This window comes from Enoplosus armatus, chromosome 14, assembly GCF_043641665.1.
Source record: "Enoplosus armatus isolate fEnoArm2 chromosome 14, fEnoArm2.hap1, whole genome shotgun sequence".
Classification (NCBI taxonomy): domain Eukaryota; kingdom Metazoa; phylum Chordata; class Actinopteri; order Centrarchiformes; family Enoplosidae; genus Enoplosus; species Enoplosus armatus.
In genome coordinates, this window is record NC_092193.1 from 15,845,031 (window position 1) to 15,866,823 (window position 21,793).

The following is a 21,793-nucleotide window of genomic DNA, read 5'->3' on the forward strand; positions in this document are numbered from 1 at the left end:
AATCAGGGAATAATGAAAGTGTTCAGTGCCTGCCTGATGTTTTTCTTCGTTGTAGCCTACACTGCAGACTGTTTACACTGTTTGTCATTCGAGTTCACAAAGCTCATGTTTGATAATAAAAAAGAGATTGTAACTAGGAAATAGCACAATAGCTGAAAAAAATATATAAACTAGGCATCTTATGTGAGACCCAGTATAGACAGAAGTGGTTGTTTACTATTGTAAAATAATTCAATTGTTACATAACATGCAGTAGATATTTAAATACAGGAAATAAAGACATCATTTTACTCTTTCTTTGTGATGATTTATTAAGAAATTGAAATCGTTTTGATATGTGATTCAGTATAATTTAAAATCATACTTGCAAAGTCCATCATGTTCTGTGAGCGTCAGTTTACAACTGAAAAGTAAAAGCTAATCCCTTTTGTTATATTTTGTTCATTGTTTAAGAATTATTCTATCTATTCTTGAAGCTTTACTTTATGGCTGTTTTGAAGCAGAGCAAGTGTTGCATGTGTTTATGAATCTCAGAGGTGAGTATCTGTTTTTTAAAATGGGCATTTCAATTAGAGATTTCAGATTAAATGTGCCTACATCATGTGTAATCACAGATTGTGAAATGATGCTGTACAGCTTCTTCTGTACCACAGTGCCAACTGGTGGCACTAACCAGGATGACACTAATAGTTAGGATGCAGTCCTGACATGTTTATGATTTAACTATAATAGACGTGTATGATGATGTAATTGAGGTCACGTTAAGAGGTAGGTTACAATAACGTATTATTTGTTGAACATAACTAACGCTAATTGAAATATAACTAAATAAGGTGAATAAGGGAGGAGCCGCACCTTTCCCAGTGAAACACGTGAAGTTTCTTCACGGCTCTAAATCTTTTATATAATTGGTCCTTGGTCATCATGAGGGATGGAGTGATTTGGAGGTTTAGGCTAATTTGCTGGCTTCTTCGTCAGAAGTGAGTTTTAGTCTACATTGTCATCATTGGTAGCATGCTGTGAAACCAATTAAAATGCGCCCTTTGTTCGTGCTAGCTGTTAAAGTGATTTGTCTAGTTTAACTAGTACTAGTTATATCTCAGCACACCTTTTAGTGTTAAAGTTAGCTAACGCAATAGTGTGAAAACATTTGTCGTACTCCAAATATGTTAATGAACGCGTATGCAACGCTTTGTTAATATATTATTGGTTCATTTAATGTTGGTGTGTGTTGGTGTTGGTGGGCTGATTTTCATTTTAGTCACTGTTTTGAGTTAATTGTCACTAATCTAGCTAGCGTTCAATGTGGAGAATAATAGCTTGTTGCAGCGCATAATTTGAGGTTAGCATCACCGCTAGCAGTTCGACATAAAAAGCTAACTGTTTACGTTAGGTCACATGTAACGATACTCACCCTTTTCACCATGTCCCCTTGCTTCTTGTTAGCTGCTATTTGTAATGTCTTGTATGCTTTTATGGTTTTCAATTACATTTTAATATGTTAATGCCTTGCCTATGACTTGCCATCTAGCGGTGAATAAAATTAATGCGAGTGACGTTGACGCAATTCGCGTACGCAGCTGCCACAAGGGGGCGCTACTGAACCGGAGATTAACTTGGTCGCCGGCAGGTCTTTCTACAGTACAGTATTATGATAATTTGTTTTATAAGTGTATATATGTTTTTTCTGTGTATGGTTGTCTCTGTGGCGCAATCGGTTAGCGCGTTCGGCTGTTAACCGAAAGGTTGGTGGTTCGAGCCCACCCAGGGACGACAACTTTATGTATTTTGTTACAGTGTCATATTACTTATATCGTCTAAACATGTAAGATCGCCACCGCCAATAAATCTAGAACCCTCCTCCATCTGTGCAGATGTGTCAGCGGAGCAGATACAAACTGGATGAGCTTGTTTTCCTTCTGAAGCACAGGACGGGGCTCATCAAGTTCCTGTTTTGCACAACTGCTGGTGAATGGTCTAGACGTAAGTGCAGATTTTAATTTTAAACGATCGTTTTTGTTCAATTTTGGGAAGCTGGGAAATTTGGGGAAATGCTCTATCACATTAGTTAAACGTCGGTTTAACTGTTCACCAGTTCACCTTACACTCGCGTATATTATAGTAGTATAATATTGTGAAGGTAAGCTGTCAATCTGCCCTGACAAACTCGTTAAAAAAACAAATACACGTACCTGGATAGTTTATTATAAATGAGTACAGGAGCAGTCCTACTGGCATGTGTCAAGAGTTTACACTCAGTTTACCTCTGATTGTATAGATTATTATTTGTATTCATACACTGTGCCATATTTGAATTTGAAATGTGTCGCTTTTGTTTGTAATATATACATCATTAAACATTTGAGTGGCAGCACGCCTGGCACAAGCACCAACTCACAGCTGTGACTGTTTTGTTTTGTTTCAAGGCATCAGCGGTCAGCAGCGTCTCATCTTTGCTGGAAAACAGCTGGAGGATGGATGCACCTTGTCCGACTATAACATCCAGAAGGGTAGGTTAAACTCCCACAGTGCCTGACTGTCACTAATGTTGTATGCTAGAGGTGCTGTTGATTATTTGTCCGTTTCTTTCCTTCACCAGAGTCCACCCTCCACCTTGTTCTGCGTCTGAGAGGGGGCATCATCGAGCCCTCTCTGAGACAGCTGGCTCAAAGGCAAACCCAGCAGTGTCATCCTAAAGCTGCCTAATGAACGGCGTAGAGCCATTGCAGGGAGGGCGCACATAACCACGGAGGGACATGTGGAACAAAGTAAAAGTTAATATGGTTAATGGCTGAACAAAGTCTGACAACCACTTGCCATATAACCATATAATCACACTGTAGATTTGTTGGTAGAGTTCAAGTAGTTTGCATTTCCAGGTAGGAATATATTTAGTGCGTCATTAAGTCTGTCACTAAACCATTAAGCAATTTAAAATGTGGCCCAATGAAATAGTGACTACACCTTTTTTCACTGGAGGAAAGGTGGAGAGAGAAATGGTTTGTGTTAGTTGTGTGGTTCTAAAAGAGGGAAAAAAAGCATGTAGACATTGACGACATTGGTCGGTGAGAGCGGCAGGATGATGATGTTATTGTGATCTGACAGTTTGTTCCTCTACTGTCAGGTGCTACGCTCGTCTACATCCACGTGCCGTTAACTGCCGCAAGAAGAAGTGTGGACACACGAATCACCTCAGACCCAAGAAGAAGCTGAAGTAGACAGCTGGAATCAATAATCAATATTGTCAATAAAACATTAAGACAAGCAAGATTGATATGAATATGATCAACAGACAGCATGTTTACATGTGTTCATCTGTAGTTAACAGCTGATGTGTCGCCCAGTTTAAACATGATTATTATTTGACATTAGAAAACAGAAATCATAGATGATGACAGAAACCAAACACTACGGGTTTGTGTGTCTCGCTACATGAACAGTATAAACCAGGGAAGGCTTATAAGGCTGGTGTCTGTAGTATGTTAAATCATATTGAGTACTAAAGTAGGCTATATTGATCTACTAGCCTATTGAACAATCAAACTATTTAAAGATGATTTAGAATTATTAATCAATACTTGATCACATTTTCAGTCCATCAGATGCGATTACGGGCGGCCACTGTTGGCTGTGTCTGAGTTGCATGAGAAGAGTGTTTGCAGAGCAGTTAATACGATGTATCATTCACAAAAAAAGTGAGTGTAATAAATGATTTGCTTGGCACAGTACAACTGGAGGAAGATGTGTATACGGACACAATTAAATACAACTTGACAATATGTTTCAAAGTCAACTATCCAGAGATGTTCACATTCAGACCACAGTCTGAAGTACCGGCCACTGAGCAGTCTTCACTGGAGCAACTGGGAATCCTAGCAGTAGTAATGTTTCACTTTCCTCACCTACATTTATTCTACTGTTGTGGGGATTCGTACCGGCAACAATCTGGTCACAAACCTGCTTCTCTGACCTCACGGTGCAAATGCACTTTGACAATGACAATAACTAAAACATGTCCAAATAAGTTTCAAAGTAACCCAATAATTGAAATGAAGTAGTATCACTGTGGCCTTTTAAATTATATATATATTTTTTAAATGTCATTAACTTGCTGAAACTGTTTGGATTAATACTATGTATTAAACTAACACTAATTAAAACAGTTAACACAAGAAAGAAGTACAGTAGAATGGGTGACTATTCTTTGCTTTTATTTCCAAACCGTCATGACAACAGCTCAAAGTTTGAGACATTTAGCTGGCATGATTATCAACAACCATCCTTAAAATGTAACAGTAAGGCCTGAAAAAAATAATACAAACATAGCATTATAGACTATGTTGAACAATACAGTCTGTGTGGTAAGAGACTCTGTGAAGGCGTACGGCATATTGTCCACAGCTAAAGGTAACGTGCTGACAAATGACTGAAGGCAGAAAATGTCTCTTAGATGTCCTTGAATGCGTCTTATCATGAATAAGTTACTAAGTCAGAGGTTTGTTAAGAGATGATACACAGGACAATTATTCAGACTGGGTCAGTTTAACTTCTCTGTAACACTAAGTGATGATCTAATATTTCTCGTGTTTTCTTAATAACTAGCATTATTGATTTATATCGTGGAAAATACTTCATCCTAAATATAATTACTTAATGTTATTTTATCTACTAAAATGTACTTACGGGTTATTGTAACGTAGCTTAGGTTTAAAGGTTTCTTACAAGCTTACATGAAGATGCAATAATAGACGAGTTGCTGATCAATGACTCTTAACATTTGATCTTTGGCGTCAATATTCAGATCTAATGTTTAAGGTGAAGTTGTGCGTCCATGCCTTAAACAAATACAAAACACTACTAGCGTACTATTTTACCGACCTTGAATATGTCATCACGTATTCCTGTGGAAAAGCGCCAACTAGACCCCCTCTGTCCTTCACTTTACACATTATAGCTGCTACATGACGCATGGGTTTCTACAATGTTGTATGCGGGCTGTTAAATAGGCAAATTTGTAATTGCATTCCCTTTCCACTTAATATACTGTCTCTTTATGTATTTGCATGGACTCATTTTGTTGTAAAGATGTTTTAATATCACCTGTCAGTTGAAAAAAACCAAAAAGAAACAAGGCCTCTTATCATTTTGACACTGCATTGCCATTTTGTACAAAAAGTCCTACACTACAAGCACCGATTCTCAATATTAAATGTCTAGCACTGTGAAGAACTTACCTTAAAGTCGGTTTATTGCATTGATTGTGACCCTTGAAAGCAACATGAAGCGTTACATTACATTGGACAAGCGAAACCATGTGTATGCTGCTGCTTAGGGCCCACACCTATAGGATGTAGTCGAGTACAGCACAGCCACTGCTGCAAACACAGCCATGGAGCAACCTCCCTGCAGCCGGGGCAGTTCTTATGCTTGAAGAGGACCGGGACCAGCACCATCTCGTTTTTGTTTCCTCCCCCGCTGCATCGGCCACAACAAAATTTTAACCCCCCCCCCCCTTATTTGTCGATGAGTTTAACCAGGCTCTGGCGAAGGTCATTAAGGTCAAAGATCTTGATGTCCAGAATTTCAATGGCCCTCTGGATTTCAGAGTCCATGCGATCCCGTTCCTCCAGAGAGTTATTCAGGTTCTGCTCCGAGTTCTGGATGCGACGCTCCAACTCTGAATTACGCATCTCCATCTCCTACAGAGAAGAGAGCAAGCAAAGCGACATTAAAAAACGAATGTTACGTCACTATTACTCAATTACATACTTTATATCAGACTAAGATGTTGTAATAATCTCACTCCTACCCGTAATCTATGGATGGCCTCATCCCTCTCGTGCTCCATCTCGTGATACTCTGCTTTCTTGCTTTGTAAAATGTGGATTTCCTGGAAAAGAATGAAAGCTACACTTGAGTTTGAGCACCTGTGAAGAACATGATGAGCAGCTTCCCACCTCTGACTCCAGCTGGTGACAACATGGGAACAATAGGCACCAACCTCATCTTTGGCCTTCAGCAGGGCCTCCAGCTCCTCCAGGGACTGAGTCAGCTCATCCTTCAGCAGGTCACTGGGGCCGTGGCCTCCATGGGCCTCTAATTCAGCCACCTTAAAACACACACACACACACACACACACACACACACACACACACACACACACACACACACACACACACACACACACACACACACACACACACACACACACACACACACACACACACACACACACACACACACACACACAGATTTAAATCATGTTCAGCATGTGGGACATGGCATCACACAAAAATCTTAAAGTGGACGTTTGGTCTCTCTCGCATCCTCATCCCTGTTATTTTAATATATTAACTTCACACAAAAATACAGATGATACAGATGTGATAAGCGGATCCACAGCCAATTAAGGAAATCAAACAAACAAAAAAACAAAACATGAGATTAAGCCACTCTGTAAACTTTGGCCTATGTGGGCTCATCCAGCTGAGTAGAATAAGCCTTACCGCTGCAATAAAACCTGTTACTATCAGTCCAGGCTCTGCAGCCTTAGTAAGGCCTGGTGGCATAAGAGATTTGTCCCCTAACAGATTCTGGATGGTTCAGGCCTGAATACAAGTGTCAACTTGGATACAATTTTAGTTATTATTCATCACAGAGAACCCCCAAAGTACATTTAGTAATAGAAAGTCTCTCAGGTTGGCTAATCAAGTGTCTACTGGATGTTTCCAGAGCTCGACTGAAAATCAGGGGAGACAGAGCAAAGTTTGAAATAGTTTACCTAATCATTCAATCAATCAAAGACTCATTTTCTCTCCTTTTACTTAACTGATGTTTAAATGATTTGTCATTTCTGTATTATCAATTCTGTTTAGTTGCTCTTGTGTTTGTTACCATCCTGCCTGTTATGATATTTCGTGCTAAATGCTTTCATTATGAAACGTTTTCAAACTGTTTTTGTGCTCTATCAATGACTCTAATGTTGAATTTTATGTAGCCTGCTACATTGTGGAGATCTGTGCTGAAGTGAAAGATCATAGTCTTATACATCTGATTAATAGCATGTTCTTTTGTGCAAAACATTAACATAATTAAAAATGCTGTGTTTCCTCAAAGCGCATGACTTAATTATTAACTATAACTACAAGTTAAAACATGCTACAACTTCATCTACAACTAGTATTCATCAACAGGCAGGTGAGCATGTCATGTATCCATTAACAGGAATGAAATCCTCGCTGCATTGTCATCTGAGCCCCACCAATCAGGAAAAAAAACTGAAGAACACCTCCAAAAGTGCCCCAGCGTCTGACAGAGGACAGAGACAGGCTGGATTATTTTAAACCATGTATGGTTGCGACTAGGAGGAGCGGTAGAAAGAAGAAAAAAAAAGAGAAATGAGTGGATGCCAGCTCCCTCTGGTGATTTTTCATTTTTTCCTAACTGGGGCATTGAAAGTAGGATATTGCTGTCCTACAAACCCCTCTCCCTCTCACACCACCCCAGAGACGTGAACCATTTTCTGCCACCTGGTCCCCTTCCTCAGATAGAGGGAACAGGCTGGGTCCAAAGGAGACCGAGACAGGGTTCTCACTTGTATGAATTAATTTGTTGACATGGGCCAAAACAGTGAAAACTGCTTCTAAATACCAGACAAGCGGTTGAGAATTACAAAGCAGTGATCGATACTGTAAAGCCGGGCTACAATGGAAAGGGATCAAGGTATTAAAGCATTGAATCAGGGGGGTTTGTAATTGTCAGCCTGAGGCGAGGTCGTTCCCAGAGGAATCGGCTACCAGCAAATGTGAAAATACCTTTTATTGATGAGTGAGGATAGGGAGGGCAAAGGCATCTGCATCCACTGGAACCTGAAAGGTAATTGAAGTGTAAAACCCTCCTGAGGCTCGGAGCATTTAGACCAAACTCCCTTGTGGTGAGACGGGACATTGCCATGTGCATGGTGAACCGGTTCAACCAGCAGAGAACACCTTGATTAAAGCCTTGGAGGGAAAAACGCCTGCAGCACAAGTCATGTCAAAGAATGATGAAGTGTGTTACCAGTCTGACTAACTTGTCCTTTTTCTTTTTCTTTTTCCAGAACGAGTACTTTCAAAATGAAGGAAACAAAGTGACGACGAGCCAATCAAAACCAGCATGACCTCCCTCAGCAGAGAAAGATGTGCGACGAGTCCCACCAGCCTCGCCTTGCTCTTGTTTGAGTGAGGCTTTACTTCAGCAATAATCACAGTGTTCACAGCTCCGGCATCGATAATAAGGCGTGACCTTAACCATCAGCTGCTGCCCTGCAGGACTTGGCTGCACATGAAGGCCAAAGGATTTCAGCAGCCACAAGAGAGAGCAACTGATGCATGAAGTTGTATTGTCCTGATTCAACTTCTCATTAACCAGTTGTGTCTCATCTTTGATCAGATCTGTTTCAACACTAGGAACACCGTGAAGATGTCTCTATGATACATGAAATAAGTAGCTTTGAGGTCAACTTTCCCACAAAGCTTTTCATGTAACAGCTAATCCATCCATCAACCAACCGTCCACTCACCTAAACTGCTTATCCTGGTCAGCATGCACTGGGTACCAGGCAGGGTACATCCTGGGCAGCTCACCAGTCTATCACATCACTAAACACACTATTTAGAGTTTATAGTTCACACGAGCTGCATGTGTTTGGATCTTCTAATCCATTAAATAATCAATCAAAACTGTTAATATAGTAGTACAGTAGTATAGTAGTATAGTATAGTATAGTACAGTATAGTAGTTTTGCATTCATAAATCTGATAGTTACTTAGGCAACCTTAATTATACTTACGGGACAGGTTATATAGGATTACAGTGTTAACATTAATAACCCCAACAAATAAAAACAAAACTACTTGATGGAAATTCCTCTCTTTCCTCTCGACACAAATATTATCATTTGAATATAATGTTTAATAACATTAATAACATAATGGATTTTAAGTCATATGTATGATACCAATCCCCCTTTAAGTTTACCTTGTTTAGTTATCAGGCATCAACAAACACCTCTAGAAATTATTTTAAAATACAATTTACATAATGGATATTAAAAAATCCCTTCTGTCTGGTATTCCAACAAAAAGCAGCACTGAACCACCTAGTTTCTAAAAATGAAACTCTAGATTAAGCGTCCATGTAGTTTTTTCAAAGTAAAGCTAATTTAATATGTGACATGATATATTTAATTACTTTTAAATTTAGAAGTAGCGCTGTGTGAGGGGGGTGTGAAGGCAGCAACACTCCTCTACATCTCCACACTGCTGTGTGAGATGATGGCTGACATGAAGCTGTGCCGGCTAACTCACTGTGAGTGAGGCAGACACACAACTGGAGATGTTTTGCTTTTGAATTCATATCTTAATGAGGGCCGTTTCAGTGTTGAGGGTAAACGCACATTAACAGAGAATCTTCAAAGTGCCCTCTGTACCTGAGCGTCAGACTGGATACAGCAGAGGCTCACCTGGTCTCTGAGTCTGTCCGTCTCCTCCTGATACGCTGCCAGCTGTTTCTTCCACTGCTCCACATTAGCATTAGCCTCATGCAAAGCCGCCACCAATTTGGAGTTGCTGTCCTGCAGAGTGAAGAGCTCGGCCTCCAGGTTCATCTCACAAATGGACCTGAAAGACCAGTGATACATATTACATGACACATAAAATACTGTACATATGAGCCTTATGATAATATGGCACATAATTATTATACATATTGTAAGCCAACATAAAGTCCTTAAAGTGCAAAGCTAAAGTGGAAATTTGAACATTTACTATTTCCACGATAACTGAACAAACTCCATCTGCTGATGAAGCTCATGTGATATGATGGAAAGCTACTACTTGGACCCTCAAGGGAGATTGTTTGTCAGCTGTTTTTTTCCAAGATCAAGAATGAACTTAACTGCTTAACAATAATACACAATACCCAGTACATACTCAGTAACATGCCAACAACCTTAACTAATGCAATTTTTAATCAGAGTACAGACTACTAGAATACTAGATCCTTTATGTAGGATGAAATTTGACACTGTAAATGTTGATCTCACCTTACAGAGCTGGAACCAATACTTATGAAACAAGCTTATTTGACTAGAATGAAAAACCTGCCTCCGTGTCATATGGCCTTGCGTAAAACATTGCAATATGAGGCAAATGTGTACTGAATACTATAGCTGGCTCTGTAGTAACAACCACAACCTCCTGCTGCTAGAGTTTTGACCACAATGAAACACCGCTGGCCTGGTTAACACAAGCAGCGAGCCACTATGACAGCGTCACAGAAGGCTATACCAAGGACTGCAGCCTGCAGCAGTACACCTACTGCCCAGAGTGAAGGTCGTTTCATAGGTCTGATAACAAAGAAAAGATACACTCATTAAAAGGCCCAGAGACCAAACAATGAGACCAAACTGCTCCCAAAGTAATCCTCTAATCCTGGAGAGGTGTCATCTTTCATAAAATCTGCCATCATAGTCTTCTTTTGTGTATTTTTTCACATATTTTGAATTAAATGATACTGTCCCGCTGACCTCTGTCCCAGATATGTGAGCATAAAGCATCATTACCATTATTATTAATATATGATACCAATATAAGATATGCTATGGCCTAAATGCCACTTGATTCTAAATTACAAGAGTATGAAATCATTAAATGTTTTGGTTCAATCTGGAGAAAAGATCAGTTTCTCTCTTCATCCCTGATCCTTCGCCTTCGCTCTGTCCCTCTACATCTAGAAAGCTTGAGGTTGTCCCATGGCAACAGTTTACCATGGCAACCATTCAGGAGCAGCTTTCTGTCGTAATAATTAGACTGTAGGACATAAAAGCATTGTGGGCGGCTCAAAGGACTGAATGAAGGGATGTTTACAAGCCTTATTTGATGTTATGTATGAGTCAACACCTCGACAATGGCCTCTTCATTTCCTAGAAAGCTTAACAAATCCAATGACGTCGAACTGTAATTAACCCAAGAAATGAAAACCATGTAATACTCAGTGAACTCTGCTGGGAAGGAGGAAGGTAAAGGAAATGGATTACTTGCTCAAGTGCAATCAATAGTATTGATCAAGTGAAATCTGTAGCAACCTCAGGAAGTTCAGCTGATGTTAGAATTACTGTGCCCAAAATCATACATTTTAAACTGCAATGTGAATACCAGCACCTTCACAAGGATGACTCACAAAATTGCACTATTACTAAAATTGCTTGCAATAAATTGCAATAATGTTGTAAATGTCTCAAAAAGTCCCTCAATACCATTACATTTAAGCTTCATCCACGACACTGCTGGGGGAGACATGGCAGCATGACCTGTACCTAATGTAAATGTATTGTCTGTCTTTAAAGGCATAGGTCAACATTTTGGAAAACATACATATTTTCTTTTTTGCCGGGAGTTCGATGAGGAGACCGATGTCACTCTCATATCTGTCCGTTCAATATGAAGCTGGAGCACGTGACTGAAATACCACACTTAGGACACGTGACGACAACAGAACCATCGGCATGACAACTCCAACCACTGGTGAAGGCCACGAGATGTAGCCGAAAGCTCAAAACCACCATCTCCACGGTCAATGATGAACCTTTAAGCTCCGTTTTGTACGCGCACTGGATAAAGTGAGAGTTTTTCATCTTGTTTCAAATCAGTCATCAGGTTTGAATGTAAGAGTTTTAAAGAACAGGTAGACACACAATCACCAAACTGAAACCAGATTCTGAACACAGACACAAAACAGGCATTTCACAAAGGGATTCTTATCACAGTGTTTAACTGTTTGAACAGAAGGTGAGATTGAAGAAAATGTTTGTGGTCTCTTCACTTTCCATTCTGCTGATGTGTCTGTGCGTTTGTGTTTGTGTGTGTGTGTGTGTGTGTGTGTGTGTGTGTGTGTGCGTGTGTGTGTGTTTATATGTGTGCAGCATAACTCAGTTACCCTTCAGAGAGCATCTTTTTAATGCGCTCCTTCTCAGAAGACAGCGTGATGTCCGCGCTCTGGCTGCGGAACAGTTTGTCCTCCGGTCCATTCACACACATCACCGGCGGGGACTGGAGTTCGTCCGAGAGGTCCTGAGGAACACATGAGTAAATGGACTCTCCTAATAACACACACAGCACCTCAACACCAAACAGACTATTTAGAAAGGAAGGAGGCTGCTTCTTTCATGAAAACTACTTTCAGATCTTTTAAAAAGTCCCAGTCACACCAGAATCCAATAAAAATTGCTCAATGTTTAAATTAAAAACACAAATAAAGTAAAGTTTGCTGTCTTGATGGACTGGATGTGAGCTGTATTATTGAGATAGCCTTTTTTGGTATGTTAAAATAAGAGCTATCAGCCCATCACAGCACGTACAAATAAATTCAAAATTCAGGGACAGACAAAGGAAAGGAAAGATTTTCAGAGCGTATTTGCTCACATATTTCTTGTGCTTTAAAACTCTTACTAGAGACACTTTCTGTTTTATGCGGTGCCAAATAATACCTGGATTTTTGTGAAGGAGTCAGAGGATAAAACAACAGCGACAGACTCACCTGTGAGAACTACAGAGGAAATCCATCCGTTGGGAAAAAACAGACAAAGAAACATGTCATCACAAAGCTCAAAGTACATAATGACCTTTTCAAGAATATCACAACCACAAGCGGTTATGCAGCGCAGAGCTACTTAGCAAGAGTCAAGTACAATTAATTGACGCAGTTGGCAATTTTCTGGAGCTTTGGCTGCTTCAATGTGTTCATTAAATCGATAAAGACGCGGAGTGAGGGACATCACTTGGAATCTGTTCAGCCGTAGCATTAAAAGGAAATGGGCATGTTCCTCATGACCAAGCAGATGTAACTGATGGGAAATTATTCTCTATTGATCAAAAAAGGCCCTGAGCTGATTACATTTTCATCACTACAGAGTTTGAGTCAGAGGCTTCTCGGCAGCAGTGGGTAGAAAATGCGGATGCGGTGCACCGCTGAGCGGCACGGGATAATTTTACCTCCGTCCTAGTTTTCCTCACTTTCTCTTCCCTCCGAGACGAGTGACCCAGCTCATCTTTCTTATCTCTTTCTCTCTCTCTCTCTCTCCATCCCTCCTTTGATTTAATCACAGCGGCCCTGTCTAATAGCTGAACTGCTGCAAAGTAACAGAGGTGCATTCGTCTAACCTTGGCCTGTGCTCGCAGTGTTCACCTCAATCCTAAAATGCCCCAAAAAAACAGTAAATGCATCACTGGATATTTCTGGGGATCAAGTTTTCACATGTACACTTTCTGCCTGATACCTGCAGAGGCTCGCTCCACTTTCGTGTGTTATTTTCTAGAAGGGTAGAGCTCACCTGAGGAGCAGCGATGGAGAGCGCTGTGTTGACCAGTTCTTTATCCTGCGACTTTTCTCGTGCCAGACGAGCTGCATCTTTCACCTCCTTAAACTTATCTGAGAACTTTTTAAAAAGAGGACAAGTGATAAATAACAATGCAGCACTACTAAAGAAGTATTCATCAGCGCTTTAACCTCTGTTGACTTTGGGTTGGTTTACCTGGTGGAGCTGTTGCTCTGTAGCAAAACCAAGACCGTACACGGTGTTGGCCCTGCTGTCCGCCCACTGACCGAACTTCTGGGACGTCTTGGTAAATGTCATGCTGGGCGTGACGGTGCAGTTGATGATTGCCTGAAAATGCAGAGATAACAACGATGATTACAGGTGACAGAAATTTGAGGGAGACGTGTTTTAGCAGCAGATCCAACAATCCAGAAAAAACTAATTATTTGAAATGATTAATTAGTATTGGTAGAGGTATTTTATATTTCCTTCCCTTTTTAAACCAACATTTGCCAACAAGTGCCCCTTTTTTCTATTTTAACATGATGAGATATGAAAGCATATCTTTTCTTTTAAACCTAAACACCTGATGCCCATGTCCATGCCCTTCATTTAGGTACCTAAAATATTTTAACTATTGTTCTAAACTAATCATTTTGTATTTTCAAAATCCACCTTTCAAATTTTTCGCCTTTTAGAGTCTGCAGCAGTAAATGAAACTAAGTTCAATTATTCATTTTTCTATTAGTGCTTTTGTGTCATTATTTGAGTTGTTTCAAATTGTTTGCAGGAAAAGTGAAGACCGCAGGTGCTTGTTGGGTGCTTATTGTGACATTTGTGAAGCATTAACTTCCCACTGGGATTCCTGGCAATCAGCAATTTTCAAGCACTTTCTCCCTTGAGACGTGCATGTTCTCTTGAAAATGACTCTTTCGAACATGATCAAAAACCAAAGCTGTGCCACTTCAGACGCTCTTACTGTTCAAAGTAAATTCAGAGTCGAATCATATTTCTGTCAAAGAGAAGGACAGCAGCAGAGATACACAAACACAGCACACATCCAGCAGGTTCACAACCTCAGCGTCTGAGAAGTGCCCGAAGCCGCCACCCGCCACCCCCCCACCACACGAGGAAAAAAATATTAGAGCGGACCTATTTATAAACCTTTTTACGTCATCTCCAGCCGTACAATAATGGAACTGATTTAAAATCCCAGAATTGCGGGGCAACGGCAGCTTAGGAGGAAGCTTTTTCGTCCTTCTTTCCCCTCCAACAAATGATTACATGAACTCCACAGTCTCCATTTCTGCGGTGGCATGTTTGACATAACATGTTGGACGGTGGCAACAGCAGTGAAGATTATTCTGGAGCCAGACACCAGTCCAGGCATGATTGGGCTGCTGACCGACCTACTGCCACAACGCACAGCCATCTGGGAGGAGAAATGTGGGTCAGACCAGAGGTGCTAAAAAGAGATCAGATAGACCCCCCCTCCCCCTCCCCAGTGATGGATGTGGCCTCTTCTACATAATCTAAATCCACAAGCCAGCGAGAAAGACTCAAGGCTGCTGAGTTGTTGACACCCACTGTGGGTTTGTTCACTACATGTTGTCTTATCCATTCAGATTTTCTGGTAGGAGGATGTTGGGTGAAGAGGAAAATCAATGTGAAGCTTCTGTTTGTCCTGTGGCTTTGTTACAAACACTGAATAGCCTCATTTGAAGCAGAGGTGGCCGTCTTCACTGCAATCAAACAGAGTAACACCTCTTTGAGAAAATCCCTAATAAATATGCATCTTTGTCTGCCGTCAACATTATCACCATTATTATCATTTCCCTCCCCCTCACCTTGGTCCCACCCACGCTGATGATGCGGTAGACGTTACGGTTGGCGTCGTAGAAGAAGGACACGGTGACGGCATGTTTGCTGGCGGGGATCCAGTTCCTCTTGGTGGTGGGGTCGATCTGGAAAACATGGGCCCGGGCGCTGAAGATCGGTTGCTCCCTGGAGGAGGAAGCACAGAGATGATGAGGAGATGATACAAGAGAACTGTTTGTCTGTCTGCATAAAGGAAATGTCAAAATGCAAACCCTCTCACAGACTTCAGGTTTGAAAGAAACTGAATATAAGGTAGTTCGTTTTTAAAATCTAAAATCTTCTAAACAAGATGAAAAGTGAAAGTGAAAAGGAGTAAAATGTCTTTTTGCTCATGATTTGAGCATCAAAACATTGAAAACGCTTTCCATTAAAACTCATTATCATACAACTCTGTTCAAATTGTGTCTCTCTTTTGTTTAAAAAGGAAATTCATTCATTATTTTCAAAATGGTACATCTCCATCTGTCTCTCTGCCATCTAGGGACAGATGTTGGAATCATCCTTTGGCTTTCTCCCACACTTTTTCCTGCGTCATTCACCAGCCATACAGGGCTGTGACTTAGCTGGCAAATGATGTTGACTAAAAAACGCTCTGAACCCTCTCCCGACTCGATCACCCTCTCCACCCTCTGCTCTGTTCCTGCCAGTATTTGCAGAGATGTATCCTGGATACGAGGTAAATATATCAAAGCAACAAAGTCAGGAGCGTTGGGAGGCGGTTAAGCCACTGTCATGTGGTATGAATAGCAAGACTACTGAAGGTCTTTCTCTCTTTTTAACTCTCAGTCAGTACATTTACAGCACTGTGTATTCCCACACTTTGATAGAAAATAAAGAGAACATATAAAACACTAAATTATGTGTCAGTCGAAATATTGACACCAAAGTTCACTCTGAAAGTCACTGAAGTCACAGTGTAAGCTATCAAACTGTTAGTGTGTTTTCTATTTGGCACAAATTCCTACTTAAACCAATGCAAAGGCAAAAACAAGACCAAGGCAATACTAAGAGCCATGCCAAGCGACCCCTGAGGCTGTACCTCGGTGCTTTGAGCTAAATGCTAATGTCAGCATACTAATCTGCTCACATTGACAATGCTCACATGTTGATGTGTCCCAGGTCACATTGCTAACATTTACTAATTAGCACTAAACACAAAGTACAGTTGAAGTTGACGGGAATGTCATCAGCTTTCCAGGTATTTTGGTATTTTCGACCAACACTGCCATCCCTAGAACTGCGCTGCTGGCGTAGCTAACAACATAAATAACTTATATGTATAATAATAACATTAATAAATCATTAACAAGGTCGCAGATCAATGCCACTGTGATGGCTGAATAACCTCAGTCAATCTAAAGACTACCTCGCGGTCTCTCCCATCACACCAAATGTGGCGCACAGGGAGCTCCTGACCCACAAGAGTGAGGTGTTCACTGTGAATGGCTCTCTGACATGTCTTTAAAACATGGCAGATTATAAACCCAATGTTTTCTGGTGCAGACATTATCGACATTGAGTAGACTCTCAAGAATAAGAGATACGACAACATGCTGCTGTTCATCAATCTTATCTTAGCTCATCTCCATCTCATCGGAAACGTTGCCTAAAAGAGGTGCCATGTATGAAATGGTAAAAAACCAGGACACTTCTTCTTCTATGCAGTTTTGTAAATTGTAGTGGCTGTTCCCAATAGAACTGTAGTATTTTGGCCAGTCATCGTACATTTATATCTGACCCCATTAGTGACACACAAATCCAGTAATGGTCTCTCAGTGTGTTTCTCACCGTAGGAGATAAAAAAAAAAGAAGAAAATTTATATGCACTGTGTTTCAAGGAGTGACTGTTAAGATGTGGCATTTCGACAGCTGATCCACTCTAGCCTCATAATAACCTGCGCTGTAATTCTCCTTTTCTTCACTGTTGTCAGTGGATCTCCTGATGCAACAACTGATACACTGATCTGAGGTCTGACTGGGACAGAACACTGGGAGTGAGACTTAATGATATAAATGTAACTGCCATATAAGAGTATGTAGTTGTTCTGAGTAAACTTTAGTGCTTATGTTGTAATTTGACTTTTATGTTTTTCCGACAGTGTAATTAATCATCTGATGCTAGTGAAGAGGGCAAGCTGCCCGACAATTAATTATTTATGCAAAAACAAGGAACTTAGTTATTTTGAAGGAGAACTCGTTTGCACTCCCGTAAAGTTGGTGGTTGCACATGAGAGAGATTAAAACAAGAATGATCAAATTTGAAGCAGCCGAGGTCGAGATATCCTGGCTTTTACTCCCGAGTGTGAGTCAAGCTTCAAATATACAGGATCCTGCAATTCCCATAATGCAACTCAACAGAATCTCTTTCGTTAGACCTTCCCTGCCTGTTGAATTGTCTTTCAAACTTTTTCTGAGCAACCATCCAAAAACCTAAAGATGCTCAGTTTACTATCAGATAAGACAAAGAAAAACAGCAAATCTTCACAATTGTGAAGCTCAAACTAGTTAATGTTCTACATTTATGCTTGAAAAATAACTAAATTACATAAATGTTTAATCAATGATGAAAATAGCTGCCAGTTAACAACTGACTATTCTTTTTGTAATTATGCCAATTATTTGCTTTGAAAGTCACAGCTTCATATTTATCACTACATTTAGACAAACCCTCACATGTTTATGGAGGCCCATATTATAACCAAGACGCACAATAAGGCGTCACTCACTTCATCCAGCAGTCCAGCAGGTGGAGGAGGGCTCCACACTCTTTATACTTGTAAAAGTTATCCCATTACTGCCAAGCTGCATCTGATGGGATGAAGCTGATCCAGATATTCAGCTTCACTGCTACTCCTGAAGGACCAGGGATCAAACCTGCAACCTCCTATGGCGGAGTTCGGCGTTACACAGTCAAGACTACATGTTTGAAGAGATCGTGTGTATCCGCCAACACTCGCTTCTTCCTGTGTGTGAAAATTGCCGTTGGGACACACTCTGGTGGTGTAAAACACTGTGTGTGTGCAGTGTGATTTCTGTTAACTGTTCAGCACTCGCACTTGTCAAGGATGTTGAGCTACTCGACCTTCATCCTCAGCAGATGGATGTGGCCTACAGGGGTTAATGGGGGGTCTGTATAAGCATAACAAAGCCTGGTAGTGATTGGACGGAGGTTGGGGCTGCACCTCAGGATGAATAACCCCACTAATTCCTACCACAATCTAACAACGTCCACAATAATCTGCTTCACTGGGATTCTCCCTGTGGTGTCTCCCTCTGGCCTCTAAACACGGATGTTAATAATGTAGTGTACAATGTGGATAATGTAAGATGTTTTGTCCATGTTGACTTTCTACTCAAATAAAAAGAAAATTAAAAAAAAATAAACAACAGACAGATTTCTGAATTCATGCAAGAACACTTTACTACTTCCATATAGTCTTTGAATAATCCATCTAAAAGAATATCTGGTTTCCCTCTGTTATTACACACATACTTAACAAATCAGACAGAAGCTTTTACGTTAATTGTGAAGAAATTCGCAGTTTTTCTGCTACGATCCTCATTGCAACCAGTCCTTTGTTAGTTACAACTGCAATAAAAGCATCCTAAGCAGCGTCACTTCTAAGAATTATGGATGAAATAATATGAGGACTCTGGGGCCACACGGAGGAAAAACGTTACAGAAAGATGATGCCTTAATTTAACAGATCCATCAAGTCTGAAGTGACCCTGCTGAATCTGTGTTAGTATGAGGGTGAAAAAGAAACCACAACATTGCTCCAGATGTGCAGCACAGAGAAAAAAAACCTTGAGAAAACTGATCTGTGTTTCAGTATTACAATACCTTCATATTATTACTATCATTGATCTTTCTTCAAGTTAAAGCTGACTTTCCTTGTTCTTAAATCAAGAACATGAGGTTGTTATGTAAGGTTTATGTGGAGTGGTTGGCACCCTAAGGTCACATAGTACAAGAAAAGAAAATGTCCTATGGGGAAAAAAGAACAATGATGTAGTAAATGCTCACACTCAAAATGTTCTTACCTTTCTCTGTGGTGAGGATACATCTTACAAGGTGACTGAGGCTTCTTTTCTGCAAGAAGAGGAGAGAGAGTTGAAGCAGCACATCCATTAACCCAACAAGTACTTGTCCTCGGTCCAGATTTGAACAGAAAAAAAACGCTGATTTAACAACAAACTCTTTGCTCTCAATTGTCACTTTGAGCCTAATTAAATATTTGGCACACTCACCCCATGACGGTGTGAACCCTTTCAGAGTCTGTGTTGTATCCAACAATAATTCCGCGCTGGAGCTGCTGTTGCTGTCCTGCTCTCCTCTTTCTCAGTCTGAGCTACCAGATGCTTTATTCTCCAGGGGGGGGAGGTTTCACCGCAAGGCGCCTGCTGCAGCCTGCAAAGTGTCCGTGCCGTCCTGTCCTGTTCCCGGCCACCACCGGAGTCCAGCGATCGCCTCTGCGGAGCCCGGAGAGTCAGAACCCAGAGGCGGCAGAGCTGCTGACCTCGGTGACTGAACGGACCGCGGTCCGGCGTGTGTCCATGTCAGACCAGAGAGGAAGCAGCAGTCGCTATTTTCCCTTTCTAACCTCGTCCCGGTGCTCAGAGCTCTCTGCTCTTCATCCAGCCGGCTGCTCGCGTTCAACAGTCGGACACTGCCGACGGTAGAGTACCACCTGCTGGCTCTACAGGCTCCGAGCAGCCGCTCACAGCTGCATGAGGCGGTGAAGCAGGGAAACTGTGTCAACCCGCCTGCAGCCAGTGAGCCTGCATGTGTACATACTGCAAACTGGATCTTATAGGTCTGCTCGACGCTGCCAGTTTTAAGGCTTAATGACATATTGTCCCGAAGGAAAACTCGTGACCTAAAAAGACTTACTACAGCCCATTTAGGACAACAGCTGTAATAAAACGGGTTTTTTTTTTTATCATCTGTCCTGCCCTCCTGTGTAGATTTAAGAGGCGCTTTCATAGCAACAATGAGGCGGTTAGTCTGTCAATCCATCTGCAAAATAAAAGACGTACAGACGCAATAGTGAAGTCACTATTGAAGGAGCAAAAAGAAGCAAACTTTAATTTTCCAACATTATCAACAGGAGAATCTTTTGTGAGCATACAACTACTAACATCAATCAGTGGGCAGTAAAACAAAATGGTGCAGCCATGTGGCCAACAAACAAAAACTCTTCACTTTCAGTTCTGTTTTTAACAACAATAAGCCAAACAAAGTAGTAATCTACAGATAATTCATACAAAAAGTTGGTATAAATTTGACGTCATGTAGAGTCGGATGTACCATCTGAACACAGAAATTGCTTATAATAGCAACATGTTATCCAGAGACACATTCAAATCTTTGTAGCTGCTTCTTTTCTCTGGCAGTTCTTCTTAGCTCAAATAAGCATTTATGATGGGTTTATGATTAAACATATTCAGCCCAGCTTTAGGTCACAGGTAAGGTGGCTACCACCAAGAATGACTGCGTGTTTTGACAGTGACCGGATTTATCAGTGTTGTGCATTTTGATGACATGAAAATGAAAGCTGTTAAAGCAAAGTTAGTACTCCTCAGAGGAAAATGAATTAGATACTGATAAAAAGACAGGCTGGAAACATCACAAGTGTCCACCTAAAGCAAGAGAACTTACAACACATGCAGAGCACTGAAACTAAGACACAAAGTTCAGTATCGTTTACCAAAGTTATAGAACAAACAAACTGTTCTGTTCTTGACATGATGCACTGCTATTTGTGACAGTTTCACTTTTCTTTAGGACAAAAAAACACAAGGGGAAGAAAACGTGGCCTTCTCTGGACTCAAGTACTACCTACTTGAACATTACACTTGGATCATCACATCTTAATAATCTAAAGATGTCTTTATGCCCAATTTCATAGTGCATGTACAAACATATACAACATCTCGATTGTAACGAGTGGGCTTCACAGCAGTCTAACACAGTGAAATCTATGATCTAGTTTCTCTTCAACACATTTGTTCTAAGACGGGGGCTTTTCTTTTCAGTTTTCATCATCCTCTGTAGTGAGTAGTCGCGCCAGGTACTCCGTAGGCATGAAAACTACATCACTTTGCTGTAATATTCAGGTGCTTAAATTGTACATAAATAATCCCATTGTATCTTTGACGTATGACTTTTGGAGAAGCGTCTTTGGGAATCACTGCCCTCTTTGATTTGGCTTATTTGATGCATTTAGCTACATATGCTAAAGATGATCCCTCTCAGCTAGCTTTAGTGGCTTCAGGGTCAGCAGAAAATAATTCATTCAGTTACAAGCTGGTTACGGCGTTCACTTTCACTACTAAAAAGATACATTTAGAAGAACAAAAACAAAATTGTCTCCCTGTATTCAGATCTTTGAAGGCCGCCTCCTCAGATCTGGAGACAAAGATGTTTTTCTATTTACGTTTATATTTTTAAGAGCTAATTCCACCACTTGTTCTCTGCAGACCACCTTGAGAAAGACCTGCCTAGAAAGACGGCCAACTGCACCAGCAGTCACTGAAAACCTCAATGAAAACAGCCTT

General features: G+C 40.8%; 1 protein-coding gene, 1 long non-coding RNA gene and 1 other non-coding gene across 3 annotated transcripts; 2 read left to right on the forward strand and 1 right to left on the reverse strand.

Annotated features, from left to right (window-relative positions):
* The first annotated feature begins 1,699 nt into the window (after positions 1–1,699).
* Positions 1,700–1,773, forward strand: trnan-guu (transfer RNA asparagine (anticodon GUU)). Its single transcript has one exon. It is a non-coding gene; the product is annotated as a tRNA-Asn (tRNA).
* Positions 1,774–2,426: 653 nt separating this feature from the next.
* Positions 2,427–3,204, forward strand: LOC139296883 (uncharacterized). Its single transcript, XR_011598457.1, has 3 exons — positions 2,427–2,510; positions 2,600–2,768; positions 3,125–3,204. It is a non-coding gene; the product is annotated as an uncharacterized lncRNA (long non-coding RNA).
* A 2,309-nt stretch (positions 3,205–5,513) lies between these two features.
* On the reverse strand, positions 5,514–19,299 carry LOC139296702 (homer protein homolog 3). Its single transcript, XM_070919180.1, has 10 exons — positions 19,277–19,299; positions 15,202–15,358; positions 13,571–13,702; positions 13,370–13,474; positions 12,577–12,585; positions 11,977–12,110; positions 9,503–9,659; positions 6,002–6,109; positions 5,810–5,890; positions 5,514–5,699 (listed from the first exon to the last, which is right to left on the reverse strand). The coding sequence occupies exons 1-10, from the start codon at positions 19,297–19,299 to the stop codon at positions 5,514–5,516; spliced, it is 1,092 nt and encodes a 363-aa protein (XP_070775281.1).
* Positions 19,300–21,793: the final 2,494 nt, after the last annotated feature.

Excerpts from the sequence above, each read along its gene's own strand:
- LOC139296702 (XM_070919180.1), bottom strand. The coding sequence starts at position 19,299 with ATGTATCCTCACCACAGAGAAAG. Across the intron at positions 9,660-11,976 it reads AAAAAGATGCTCTCTGAAGG|GTCCATTTGTGAGATGAACC; the intron begins GTAACTGAGTTA and ends CTGGTCTTTCAG. Across the intron at positions 5,700-5,809 it reads AGGCCATCCATAGATTACGG|GAGATGGAGATGCGTAATTC; the intron begins GTAGGAGTGAGA and ends TCTTCTCTGTAG.